At 39.0% G+C, this 15,021-nt stretch overlaps 1 protein-coding gene across 1 annotated transcript; it reads right to left on the bottom strand.

Annotated features, from left to right (window-relative positions):
- Positions 1-162: 162 nt before the first annotated feature.
- Positions 163-14,530, bottom strand: me2 (malic enzyme 2, NAD(+)-dependent, mitochondrial). The gene is made up of 15 exons (XM_003446132.5): positions 14,377-14,530; positions 10,874-11,045; positions 7,681-7,814; positions 7,429-7,578; positions 6,770-6,845; positions 6,440-6,601; positions 6,110-6,323; positions 5,468-5,565; positions 5,069-5,182; positions 4,809-4,920; positions 4,457-4,599; positions 4,052-4,154; positions 3,852-3,922; positions 3,010-3,108; positions 163-2,772 (listed from the first exon to the last, which is right to left on the bottom strand). Exons 2-15 carry the CDS (start codon positions 10,985-10,987, stop codon positions 2,611-2,613), a joined length of 1,752 nt encoding a protein of 583 aa, XP_003446180.1. The 5' UTR covers positions 10,988-11,045; positions 14,377-14,530; the 3' UTR covers positions 163-2,610.
- Between the last annotated feature and the right edge of the window lie 491 nt (positions 14,531-15,021).

Raw genomic sequence — 15,021 nt, 5'->3', positions numbered from 1 at the left:
AGCAGGATTAAATTATAGTGAGAATATAGAGAGAATTCAATAAGGGTTCAAAAAGAAGGTCACTGTAGTGAACTGCCTGTTAAAAGAAGTTTAACAGATGAATCTGTTAAGAAAGAAAAAGAAGAAAAATAAATGGGATAAAAAAATTTGAAAGACAAGGGAGCCGATGTAAAAATAGGTTTATTCTGGAGTTTTCACACCTCAAGTACAATAAAGCATCACAAACATACTGCACTCTGGTATACAAACGTGACTGCACCAAAAATAAGTGTCAGACTGCATGAGAATACTTATGAATACTGAAACCATTAAGAGTCACATGAACTAACCACTCATCTGACAAAACAGCAATTACAGTCAACAACATCTCAACAAACACGTGAGCAACACAGCGATGGCATTACAGTGTTTACATATCTTAAAACCATTGAAAAGTTTGCATTAAATCTAACATTTATTAGAGAAAGCACTGTATGCTGAATGCTACAGTTACACCATTTCATAACAAAACAATAATGTCAATAATTATAGTGTGGCTATCTGTATGTTATGAGGTTAACATAATGAGGCATGGGAGTGACTATGAAGGGACACTGTAATTTGTGCAGGCACTTCAATGTATGCGGTTGGAAGGTCCTCGAGTTAAAATTTTACAGTGTAAATCGATGGATGACAATTTAAAGGAAAAAGAAGAAGGCTTTTTGCTGGTATGGTTACAGGGAGCAATCACTGCATATGAACCATGAAGCATTTCTATCCTGATGTAGGTGCTCTCTCCTTGTAAAAATACTCCTTTTCTTTCTTTAACCTGTCAACCATCTCCATTTTTACACACATCTCTGAAGACCAATGTGCAATGCTGCCAATGCCCCTGTCGTAAAGAAGTTTAAAGTCTTATGAATATGATCAGAGCATAGATTGAATCCTGCATTTTACATGAAATACTGTGTGGTATACCTTTAGTTTATTTGCTATTACAATGCAGCAATCTGTCAAAGAACTGAGCAAAAACAAAGAGCTAACAGAGAACCTCAGCAGGTTAACGGTCAGCAGTATGTCCTACTGGTGTTAGGTCAATACATCAAACTGACACGTGGATTTGTACACAGTATAGCCGACTTGCACTTTATCACAAAAATATTTTGCCAGTCTATACAATGCGCTTAGGCACCATTACTATTCAGTACGAAGAACTTAATCAACCAGGGCTTTTCAGTCACTATTTTCTAATGCCAAAATTATTTTCAAACAGTTCACAGTTTACATCACTTGGCTGAGTCAAAACAGACTTATTACACGAGGAACACTTGTGTTAAAATACATAACCTGTGTTTTAACCTCGAGGTGGATGTTAACATTGGAGAGAAGCTTGGCCTGTGAGTTTGTACAGTCTGCTCAGACAAAACCAACATACCTCAATGCCACACACTACGCATGAGTATTCAGCTGTGTGCAAAACACAACTGAATACTCAGACCAAAAAAGTACATTTAACAACATAAATGAGTATCTAATGATTTTATACTGCACATATTTTCTTAAGTATTCATATAACACTTAAGCAAAAGTGTTCATTTTATGGGATACATTCTTCAGAAGACCATTCCTTAAGGAGTGTTGACCAGAGGCTTTTCAAAACAGTTGAATACAAAATAACATGAATTCAAAGAAATAAATATTAGGTGACACGATTTATCAAACAAATAAAAGGCTGGAGTGGATGTTAAAAGGTTGTCTGCCTACATTTTTTTTAATATATAACTTTAATGTATTTTCCCTTCAGAAAATCTCAATTTTAGTTAATCGGTCTTTGTTTGTCTCTAACAGAAAGGCTCTCCTCTTTAGTCCTCTGCTCTGCTAGATGTCTTATACTGGGTATTAATGAGAAGAAGAAAACTGACAGAGCCTTATTTAAGGTGGACAAAGGCAATACACAAATACATACTGGATATTACTAAATGTTATGAAATTGAGGTAATTTCTTGCAAGCTTGTAAGAATACTAGAAGACGGAGTACAAGTAAAGAATGGAGTTTGTGCGTGCTAACTGAAGACAGCTATATATCAGAAATGTACACAACAAAAATGACATCAGATTAGTCATTATTAGGTTACAGATACAGTGAAACAATAAGATCTTAAAATTGATGGGAAAAAAATTCATGAAATTTGCTAAAAACCTTCAGGAGTGGCCCAAATGTCCCTGCAGACTTTGGTTTATAATGCAGCATAACATCATTTACCTATCCTTATATATACTTTATGCAAATTTAGTGCTGAGTTTTCGCTGGAGCAGCATGGAAAATAGATGTAACCACTGCCCATTTCCACCACCAGGTGGCCATCTGGCTTTGTGCAGGTTTCTACATGATGCACATAATGGAGAAGTTTAATTTAAAATGAGAATGCCCTTCTCTTCACTTTCCACTTTGACTGTTCACAGATCCAATAAGACTGGTTTGGTGAAAATGTAGCAGCATGGCTACTGTGGTCTATTTTTAAGCATATGTTTAAAGTAAGGCAATCTTACAAAATCTGTGATTAGGTATAAAGCAGAAAAAAAGGAAGAGAAGGCCATTATGACATGAGCCACAGTGAGTGTGCCCTATTTCTAGATGGACTTGGGGCTAAAGTTGACACCTGGCCAATCATAGGTGTCCGGCAGGAAAGATTCATAGTCGGTCTTCCAGACAGTAGCCCGCACAAAGGCGTCCTTGTCCACTGGCTCAGGGTAGTGGAACGCCATGCCTTTAGCATAGAGATACTCCACCACCTTTAGTGGGAAAGAGAAAATTTATCACTAACCAAAAGTAAGAGGTGACGCAGGAACAACAAGACAACTTTGACCAAAAGTAGAACAGTGTTTGAGAGGTTATGTTATGGTTTATCTGGATGCAGGGCATGAATTTATTTTTCAAAAATCCGCTGAACACAGAGATTATTACTTGGAGACTGTTAATATGTAAACTGACCTTGACAATAACCAAAATTTAAACTGGAGGAGGCTTACCTTGACAGCCATCTGGATAGAGACCTCCCTGATGTTGGACAGAGGAGGGTAGAGTCTGCCTTCTGCGAGCTCTTTATCCGTCAGCTGCTCTGCAAGTGTCTGAAAGGAACATAAGATTGCTTTTACAATAAAGAATAATATCTAGGTTACAAGAAACAGACAAAACTACTACTACTACTGTTTGTCTACCCACACTAGTCATGTGCTTTTGGCCAGTTGTAATTACAAAATTAATCAAACCCCTTCTAGTACTATTAACACCATGCAAATCACAGTGTTTCTGACACTGAACAGTAACAAAAACACTGGCAACAAAGCACAGTGTGATCATCTGTTGCACTGATCAGTGTTAATATATCAAATGCAGCCCAGCAAAGAGAAGCTCTTCATCTGTTATGCCAGTCTAGAAAGAGAGAGAGGGAAGAGGAGACATCAAAGGGTTAAACAGGGCTGTGATGAGCATATAGGGAATATAGAATAGAAGAATAGAATGCCTTTATTGTCACTATACAGATGTACAATGAGATACAGAGCATCTCCTACTCAGTGCAAACATGCTGGGGGGGTCAGTTCTGCAGCACTATATACATATGAACAGTATTAACAGAGAAAAAATATATAAAATGTAACAATATACAAACCCGTGTAAAAAAGTAAATATGTAATAAATAGTGTTATGTATATATGGATGGATATAAGGGTGGTTATGGCCTTTGGGAAGAAACTGTATGAAGAATATGCATACATGAAAGAGTCAGCAAGACAATACAGGACGGAGTGAGGGAAAAGGTAAAGATGAACTTAAAGAACAGGTAGAAAAATACTTAGTAGTGTCTTCAGACCTTGGCTGCCTCTAAGAAAACCGTGTCACTGATGTGTCTCACTCCACTCAGGATCACAGCCAGGCCCACGCCTGAAATGCATGAAGACCAATTACAACATACTGCATTCAAATTTGCATGTTGTAATGCAATTCATACCATCTTAAGAGTGCTGCATTTAATGTAAATAATGAATAATCAATATTTTTTTTTCCTCTCACCTGGAAAAATGTAAGCGTTGTTCCCTTGTCCTGGTGTAAGGACGCGACCATCGCTCAGAGTCACTGGACCAAAAGGGCTGCCGCTCGCAAAAAGACATCTTCCCTGTGACAAACAGAATGGTAAATGGTAAATGGTAAATGGCCTGTATTTATACAGTGCCTTAATAGTCCCTGAGGACCCCAAAGCGCTTTACATATCCAGTCATCCACCCATTCACACACGCATTCACACACTGGTGATGGCAAGCTACATTGTAGCCACAGCCACCCTGGGGAGCACTGACAGAGGCGAAACAAAGCTTGAGAGGTGATGAGGACGAAAAACACAATTTGAATGCATAACTTAAGAGTTTGTCAAAAAAGACAAAAAACAGAAAAAAAGTTAAGCCTAGAAAAAACGTGTACATCTGTCAGAGTGTAGGCCTCCTCTGCTGTGCACTCTGCTTTATTGGTTGGGTTGCTCAGGGCAAAGATGATTGGCCGTTCATTCAGGGTTCCCATGGCCTTGATGACATCATGGGTAAACAGACGTCCAGCTCCTGCCACACCTGAAAAAAAAAGGAGAGACTGATCTATTATTACTGTTTAAAGAAGGTCTGAAATAAGACTACAACCTTTTTGTAACTGACTACAGTTTATTGTTTATATTAACAAACAATATTTTAATCAAATAGATATTTGTATAATTCTTTCTGGTTGGCAAGCAGTGCTACAAGGCTACAATTACATGAATACAAAAAAAATTAAAGGTCCACACCAATGATAGCTGTAGGTTTGATGGCATTGACAGCATCTAGGAAGCTCTGTACATCCCCTGGACTCTCATGGATAAATGCTTCCTGGTTAGAGTCCGTTTCCTGCTGTCTGCCCTGGAGTCACATGTGACACAATAGACACAATTACTAATCAACACTTGTTCAGTGAAAATGCTGTTGACCGTTTAGACCGTGGACCGGCCAGGAAAGTAGACAAAATTGTATCATTTTCTTATTATCAATTCCTGTGTCACACACTTACCTTTACAAGTAAGCCATCTTTATCATACATCCAGATTTTCTTCCTGGCCTCAGCTTGGGTCATCCCCGTCTCCATCATGGCCATCACAATCAGATTGGCAATTCCAAGGGCAGCCTACCAAATAATAAATAAAAAAATGAATAAACAATAAAATAAAAACACACGAAAAGTTTTACACAAAGAAAACATGAACGATTATTCTCTAAATAGACAATGGAGCAACTCCTTAGGTTTTTTGTTCTGTTTGTGGTCAGTCGGGAACAGTATGCTTCTTCCAATTGTGCCTTTTTTGCCATTTTCAAATATGTGACTTTCATATAGCAAAGTCAAGAGAACTAAACAAAAAACAAAGAAAATCTTGAGAAGTTCAATTGATTAAAAGGATGAATATCAGCTTACCTCTCCTGCTCCCAGAAACAGCACCCGGTGTTCAGTGATGGGTTTGCCAACTGCTCTCTGAGCTGCTAACAGACCGGCAAGAGCTACAGACGCAGTGCCTGGAAACATGTAGACAAACAGAAGAGTAAATAATTGAGTCTCTGCCTCAAAGACATCCAAATGCTCACGATAATTTGTCTAAAATCACAAAGGTTTTCAAACAAAACAACTCATGGATGCATCTTATTTCAGCATCACTCATAACAGATGATTTTTGAAATGCTCCAGCACTAACTTAACTCACAATACTACAATAAAAATTGACATTGAGTTTCAGGTGGACTCTAATAAAGCAGCGATCCTTTTCTAAACAGCTCCAGTAACTTAACAATTAAGGCTGTAAGCCATTTTTATGGATGGGCCTAAACTTGCAAATCTTCTAGAACTGTTCTTAGGAAATACTCTGATCTGTAAATGCTGCTAAACTTTGAGCCTTTGAGTCAGCTGGAAAAACATATAAACATAAAACTGTAAGTTAAGCACTTTGTGTGGTGCAACCTGAATGTGAATTAGGACGACAGAGTCATACAACAAGGTAGACATTATCTGCACATATTTAACAACAGTAGTCTCAAAGTGCTGTGTCAGGGATTATGTGTGAACCTTGGATGTCATCGTTGAAGGTGCAGTACTTCTCCCTGTACTTTCTAAGGAAGCGGAACGCGTTGTGGTTCCCAAAGTCTTCAAACTGGATCAGCGTGTCCTGCCCGTATTTGTCCACAACAGCTTCCATGAACTCATCAATGAGATCATCATATGCTTGGGAGCGATCTCGCTTCTGGTACAACCCCATGTAAAACGGATCCTTAAGGAGAGTCTGATGGGAGGACAAGGGCAAGCATGAGAAGCCAAAGTAAACACAGTTATTATATTTCTCTTCTCTCACACATGCAATAAACAGAAAGAAAAAAAAACAACACCTAGCCTTCCTACCTCATTATCCGTCCCAACGTCGATCACCACAGGCAAACATTTCTCAGGTCTGATGCCAGCACAGGCAGTGTACAGGCAAAGTTTCCCAACAGGTATTCCCATTCCATAAACACCCAGGTCCCCTAATCCCAAGATACGCTCTCCATCAGTTACTACTACTACCTACACAAAGAAGAGATGGAGGAAGCACATTAGTTGGAAAACTGAAGATTAAAATTTGCACGAGCACATATTTATAAGCAACTGTCATATCTTTATGACATATTTTTATACTTTTCTCCAATGTAATATCTGAAAAGGTTTTACTATAGTGAGGATTTTGAGACTTACTGCAACATTAGTGTCTGGCCAGTTGTCGAGGATGGAGCGGATATGTCCTCTGTCCAGAATGGAGATAAACAGGCCTCTAGAAAGATAAACAGGATGACAGTTTAGCTATTGCAGAAATCGCGATAAAATCATAACTTTAACTAAGCAGAAAAAGAAAATGCATCTTCAGCATAAAACCACTTTTTAACATTAGTAAGGTGACGCAAATTTATGCTATTCCTTATGTGCATAAGATTCAAGACGCCTGCCGTCAAAAATAAAACATGTCTAAAGCAGGTCCCCCTTCACTCGGTAAGGTCTCAAAGGTCTCGCCTGAAAGGAGCCTCTGTCCTAATTTTAGAAGAATCAATAGGATCTTGCATACATAACATTCCTGCTCCTTTATACTGAAGATAAGAGCTGTGTTAGCCATATTTGGATAGATACGTAGATGCTGACAATCTCAGACATGAACACAGTATTATTTGTCCTTGTTAGGATATAGCCTTCAGAACTGGCTGTCAATATGCTGTGTCAAGACATGTAGCAATCTCTCTTCTCTTCCATATCAAGCTTTTCTGCACACCTCTGCAAAATTTTCTCCCAGTGCAAACCTGGCGGTGTAGGACTGGAGCAACAAAACCTACATTAAAAACTCAAATTATCTGCTAAGGCCTTACTTTGGTCTTCTAAAGATATGTCCATACTGCGTACAGGCAAGCCCTACAGTGGGAGTGTAAACAATCGGCATCAGCGCCTCTATGTCTTCCATCAACACCCTATAGAAAAGCTTCTCATTCCTTTCCTGGATGCCCATCAGGTAGATGTACCTGTATGGAAAAAGAAAAGTTAAGCTGTGTACAGGAAGACAAATGCTCGGTTTTTATTTAAAAACATGTTTACGCAGTACAACAAGAAAAATGCATCCCTACTTCTCCAGGGGATCATGCAGCTTTTTGAGATTTTTCTGAAAGCGCAGGGCCTGAATTTCCTGAGTCTCCACTTTGGGAGGCAGCAGACCATGTACCCCCAAAATCTGACGCTCCTGCAGGGAAAAGGCCATACCCTGTGGAGGAACACAAAAACATGACATTTTAGTTTCTTCAGCTCTGCCTTTCTTTTTCTGACTGCCACCGTCTCCAAACCACACACAGCAGGTCTCACCACCATCTTGGAAACCTTCCCTTTCACTCTTACTGCTATCCTTCTGTCACAAATCACCTCTGACACTTGCCTCCACCCGCTCCACCCTGCCTGCACTCTCATGAATAATATGAGGGGTATTTGTAATGTGTGTGGCCAGGGTTTTTATTCTTCAGACAACTTAAAGAAATTGGAAGAAAACTTGTCTGAGAGTTCAGCCTGTATTATAGAATAAAAGGTGGCCCTGTGTTTAAAAGACATGTTTATATAAATCTGCACATGCTTCAATAAATTGTTCCACCTAGTTCCCATTTTTTTAGCAAAATATTAAGAAATAATGGGTGAGTCCAGATTTTTGCACACTACTGTATATTGTGTCTATTATGTCAATCTCTACTTGGGACACTAAAAGTACTAACGCAACACTTCCTGTAACCGTCTGACATCAAAATCTGCTGTAGCCATTTGTTAACAGGACCGTTTTTGTGAAATTTACAGGCAAACCATAAAAAACAGGACTTCTCCTGCGACCTGTCGTTGGGGGCAGGGCTTTATTTGTTTATGTCAACCATCCCCCTACTCATGACTAAAGCATACCACAGTTTTGTCTTGTTCTTTATAAAGTATAGCAGTTTCTGGACTAACTGTTCATGTACTGTAATGTAGTTTGTTTAGACAGTGCACTGCCTCATTATGGGACCTTTAACTGAGTTTACCTATTCAGCGTTTACAAAAATAAATTCAGGCTGAGTGAATGAAGAAAAACCAAACGAAAGCAATTTGCAGCAGGACAAAGACGAACGGAAAGTGGGGGTAGTAGTGGAGGAGGAGGAGTAGCCTCAAAGAAACCAATGAAGACCACTGTGGGCTGAAACACCCCAATTTTTAAATGAGAGGATGGGGGAGGTGAGAGGTAGATTCACTGTGTTTGCATGTCCCTGCAGTGTACAACAGCATGTGTGCATGCATTTATAAGCCCCTATCTGACTGAAATATGGGCGTAACAAAGAGGCCGCCATGCCTGGGGCTGCAGAAGGGGGCTGATTATTTTGTCAGTATGATGAATGCTGGGGCTCCCCTCGAAAAATGCTGAGTCATGCTGATAGAGCATTTCACTTCACACAGCTCTACCAATCAGTTGCTTTCAGCGCAATGCCACATGCTGCAAACATCTTAATCTAGTATTTGTCCTTTTGCATAAAATTGAAAGTAACATTTTTGTAAGATTTCAGCAGCTGAGCACTTCCCTATGAAAGACCATCTTGAGCGACCCGATGATTAGCACTTCAGAAATGCAATTTCAACACTTCTAAGACAGGAATATACTGGATAAAGGTATTAATACATTCTGTACAGTGAACACTTGTCCTGCACAGCTCATACCTACATTTAGGGCGAAGGAATTTGAGATCCTAGCCCTTTTAACAAAGTCATACCAGACTATATTTCAAACACAGTGACCTTTTACTGTTACAGTACACTGCTGATGCAAGTCACATCAAGTACTGCTCTTATATTTTTATATTTGTAATCTAGAACTAGCTGGTATGCTCTCGTTTAGAAACTGAGACTTTGAGACTTTGAATGCAAGAAGAATTTCAAGAGTTTACCTTAAATTTAAAGGGGAAAAAAACGCTCCACCAAACCCTGGAATTAGGCTGTGCCTCTTTCTTGAGTGCAAGCACATAAACTCAATTTGTAGAGAATTATTATAATACATTAATTTTAATTTGAGCAAATAAAAAATTGCATTTTAAAGTTTTATATGATGCTGTTTACTTATTATCTCAGTTATGTATGTGAGTGTCCTTTTCCTGGACGCCTGCAAACTCTCGGACTCCCACTCAGGATTTTTAATGGGTGCCAATTACAGTCATTTTGGCCATGCCTTTAACTTTAGATAACAGTGTGCCATATAATGTCTGGCAGTGTGGTTGCTAGTTGTATTGTGAGTTAGTCAGGGAGGATGGGAGTCCTGACAGACCTGAAAGCAGCTCTTTTATATCAGTGTTTTTCTATATACAGTTTTCATTGCAAGCCTGCTTTTACAAACCATTATTAAATCAAGTATGGAGCTATGCAGGAGCTCAAAAAACTGGCTGAAAAAACAGTAGTTGAAATCACAGTTTGTGGGACCAATTGTCAGCTGGTCTGTGTCCAGTTTGCATGTAGGTTGGAATTTCTATATTTATCCGGTATGGGCTAAATTTAGCACAAGGTCAAATCACCTCAAGCAGCAAAATGTTCGTGTTACAAATATCATTTGTAACTCTCAGTAGCTGGAAACCTCCTGAAAAATCAGACCCTACAAACCAAATGCTTCACAGACTCATTTCAATTTAGCAAATACACGACACTTCAGTTGTCTCACTTGTATGCGCACTGCTAGATACCCTGCTGTGAACACTTTAAAACCGACAGCGAAACTTCACAAATACCTTAAAGAAAAATTCAGAGAGCAGCCAAATAACCATGTGCTGGAAAGGCATTGACAGACAGGCACCATTCACCATAAATAATCAATAACTACAGATGTGGGAATTCAAATAACTGAAGCATAAACTTCTTTTACAACTTTTATATTTTGGTTGCAGACTACTAAAAATGGTTAAGTCAGTTTATATCAGTCACACTGCAACCAAGCTTAGCTCCCCACTATTCTTTGTCTGAGATATAAACAGATATTGGCATCTGCAGTGGGATAGAGTATGGTATTTAAAAGTGTGGGAAATATGCAGGCCTAAAATTTAAAACCTTACATTATAACCACCGTTATGACATGTCTCACAGTAAATTTCTACCCATTTCTGGACACTGTAACCAAACAATAACATTTCAACAATTCATTATAGTCATTTTCTGTCCAGGCACACAGAGAAAAATAATTCTTCTTCACATAATGACATAATTAACATTGATCAAGACAAAAACGAGCTGACATCACTGTGTCTTAAAATCCCAACACAAGGTAGGTCCACCTACTTTGTTGGTGCGAGGGCTGAGCATGAGGGGCTTGCCCTTTTCTTTGGTGTGGACCCATCTGCAAAGAGAGACGCACGGCCTCAGAGACCAGGTTGTCCTTAATCTGGACAACATGGTAGACAGTCACTGGTGTGGGAGGTCCACTGGTGCTTTCTAGAAGATCCACTGGTTTCTAAGGGAGACAAGACAGGGAAAGATGAAAAAATACTGACCATGTGCAAATGATTTGCACAACCTGGCTGTAGAAATGATTATAGCTTTACTGACAAAAATATTGATGTGCAACACAGTGATTACATCACCATGGTGACACATTTCAGATTTTAAGTTGTTAAGTCTTAACTGTCTCCATGGTGCATTACAATTTGATTCTAACCTGCCAAAAAGCCCAAAGACTTAATATTATTCTTGTTTCTGACAGTCAAACCGTGCAGTGCACTGTTACCAAAGCCTTTTAATATGACAGTATCAGATTATCACATCTTAATACGATATAAAGCTAACCGCAGTCAGTGCTGTCAGCTTACAGACACACACACTTATTCACAGTAGCCAACGAATCCTCTTTGTGTGCATGGACAGCACTTGAGGATTACAAATGCTGGAAGCAGTGGCCAACATTAATCTGGACGTGGCCTGAAGTGATTTAGTGTGCACTCTAAGAAACAAAGCTTTGACAGATTGTCATAATCCCTTTCGTGATGAGCTCTGCATGAAGACACAGAACAAGATAAATCGCTATGGCATCATCCAGCAATGGACCGATGGGAAAGACAGGCAAACAACAGGGATCACATGACAGAAAGCAAGACTCCAACTAATAACTGCAGAAATTACCTGGCACATGGACTGCAAACAAGAAGGAAGGCAAAGAGTTTCACTACTTTTAGACTAAAGCAGACGAAAAAAACAGTAAAGAACTTGGAAAGAAAGCGATTGGACTTCTTTAAATTTTGTGAAGATGTTCAAAGACATGTAAACCACCTCTTACAAATTTTTCGTATCTAGCAAAATTCCTGTTAGCCTTCCTTAATGTCAGAGGAAACGCAATTTGACAGCATTGCAGTTTCTATATCAGTTCCTTTTAAATAAGCAGTCAAGGCTTGCATTTCTGCAAAAACATACTGAACTGAAATGCAAGACACACAAGGAAACCATAGCGGATGATTAGGAATAAGGATAGACAAAGTGTATTTTTCCATTGCAATTTAATCCCAGTGAGGCTTGAAATAGAATTTGTATTCATTTCTTGGCCTGGAACAACATGCAGCTGAGCTCAGCTGGCAAAAGAACAAAGTTGGTGTCAGTTAATGTGACAAAAGGCAATCATGTGTGCGGTCAGTATTATCCTGCCCCCTTCCTTTACTTGTTCATCCACATTTTATCATAGTTAAAAATTACCAACACAAAATGAAGTTGTATTAAGCTAAACAAATATTAAAAATATCACATGTGTTCAACTATGCTACGCTGATGAGCAGCTATATCAAAACAAGAAAACAACTGAAAAGCAAATTAGCCTATCCTTTTCTGATCAACAAATCCAGGGGAAGTACTTCACACTGAATTATGTATTGCTCTATTTGACCATAATAAGAGATAAGATAAGAGATAAGATAAAACTTTATTAATCCCTCGGGTGGGTTCCTCTGGGAAATTCGGTTTCCAAAAGCACAGCACCGACAGAAGTTACAGAGCGTGAGCAGAATATTATATATACACACATATATAAATACAGAGACATATATAAATAAAATATACAAAGGGGATAAATAGAATAAATAGGAATAAAAATACAAGTGAATTGCACATTTCAAGTATATGTCTGGATTAAGGAAACAACAAGTGCAGCCAGCTGGACGAGATGCTGCTTAGAAAGCAGCATTAAAGCGGCAGACTGTATAAGCAGCTCCAACAACCAGCAGACATTTTAATGATCTGTCGATTTGATATCAAAGAGGAAGCCGTCTCGATGCAGCGTCTGTGAAATTACAGTCTTTGTGACTCAATCTGTACAAAGATATTTTCTTGTCCACAGGTTAGGTTTGCAACCTCTTTTTGAAGCAAAAAAGGCCCGGCTAATGAGAAGGATAATGTTTGATGCGGTGTAGATACTAAATTATTTTTCCATTTCTAGTCGCTCTTGATTTTCAGCTTGTTTAGAAAATCAAACGCGCCTCAACGGCCTCTAGTTGCTTGTTTGGTACTTTTGATCTCTGCCAGCAAACAAGGTAATCTTTGTACATGTGCCAGCTTTGTATCATTATTGTAACACAGAGCATGGATGCACACTATTACAGCCAGAAAGTGCTTGGGACTTTTTGTAGGAGTAATTGTCTGCAAACAGAGTATGAATGGAGACAAGAAACCCGCCTATAATTATGCACTTGGACTGCTCTAAATGGGAATCAAAATGATAGCAAAATTGTGCTGAGATCAGAAAGTGTACAGTATGAGCTCACCAGTACCACAGCTAGATACAGATGCTCTGTAAGTTTAGAAACCATAACTTAGAAACGTTTAATTAAATGCCATTCAAAATCAGGCATCTCACTTGCCATCTGTCTTCCTGTGGAGTACTGGTAATTTAATTTCTTTGTAAACAGGTGAGACAAATAAGGCAGTACAATCTAAACTGCTAATAAATCTTTTCTTAATGGTTCTGGAATAATAACTGGTGCAAACAACAACTGTTAACTAAACCAGTCATAATGTAATAACATACATTCAATCCACTCTCTTGTGCACACTGGGCACCTTTTTTCAAGCTTCGAATCTCACCCATATGCATGATGTTAAGTGTAAACCTTTTATGGTCTCACATAATCAGGGTAAAGTGGTTTGAAGACAGATGATACTTTAGGTTATTAGTTTCCTCAACTGACCAGACACAGACTTAACACAGCTGTTAGGTGTGGCCTTACTAACAGGTTATTGTTCTCAGTCTCTCTCACTCACCTTGTCAGTGTGTCTGATCACTGAACGTAAAAAAATCCACCTGTGGAGGTTAAATATTAGCAGAACCTGCATTCTTTTCTTGCAATAAAAGGCAAGGAAATACTCAACTGTCCCAAGCTTTAACACTAAAGGGAATGAGAAGATAGTTGGAGGCATGTTACTCCTAAATGTGACCTTATAACATGTTGGAGATCTTTCAAAAACAAAAAACAAAAAAACAAAACAAAACCCAAAACTGATATCCGCCAGCAAGCCATTAGCCACACAACCACAGCAGCTACAAGCTAACCTTTTGCTAGCTTTAAGTTAAAATAAATCAGAGGGTGTCGTCATTTCAACACCTTTGTCACCGAAGTCTTAATGTCTGAAGCTGCTAAACGGATTACGCACACCGACACTAGGCACTTTTCATTCAAATGACTTAGCTAAATGCTGTCACTTACTCATCACAACCCTGCTTGTTGCCATCTCTCTTGGCTCAGTAAGCAGGAAGTTATCAAATGACACAGACTTTCTACAATTTAGAGAACAACGACTCCGCTTACCTGCTCTTAAGTAATATAATACTGCCGTTCAATGTCGGTTAGGCACAACTCTTATGATGTTCGCTGTGCCTAACGTCTGTGGACTGACCCTGGGATTTGTCTGCCTGCCAGCACACATAAACCAGAGTGAAGTGGAAGTCGCGAGGAGACGACACGCTGTAGAAGAACCCGGCCGCTCGACCAATCAGATGCTGGGGTTCCCCCTCTCGATTACCGTAAATACTCCAACACGCGCATTTTATTTTGCGCATGTTATTATGTCATATTACTATCTTATCCTAAGCTGTGGTACTATATTGAGTAGAAAATTTGTTTGTGGCTATGTGGTGCGTGTGTGGTTTACATATTTATCTAAGAAGCAAAACATCTCTGTTCAGTCTTAGGAGAAGACATCTCTTTTGGGATGTGTCAGGAAGTTCATCCAGGGTAAAGTCTGCCAAATCAGACATGCGGAGCTACCAACTGTGAATACCCCTTGTGAATAAGGAAGTATCTACCATATATTTATTTGAAGGCTACACAGAAACTGGTAGATGATGATGAACTGAGTTTAATAGTGCCTATGCTCTGAGTAAACACTCATTGCTCCCTTAAACTAACCTACAATAATATTAACAACAGATGTAAGGATATTGCTTGAGGGCT

The sequence above is a fragment of the Oreochromis niloticus genome, linkage group LG12, assembly GCF_001858045.2.
Source record: "Oreochromis niloticus isolate F11D_XX linkage group LG12, O_niloticus_UMD_NMBU, whole genome shotgun sequence".
NCBI classification, from domain to species: domain Eukaryota; kingdom Metazoa; phylum Chordata; class Actinopteri; order Cichliformes; family Cichlidae; genus Oreochromis; species Oreochromis niloticus.
This window is presented reverse-complemented; position numbering and strand designations above follow the sequence as displayed.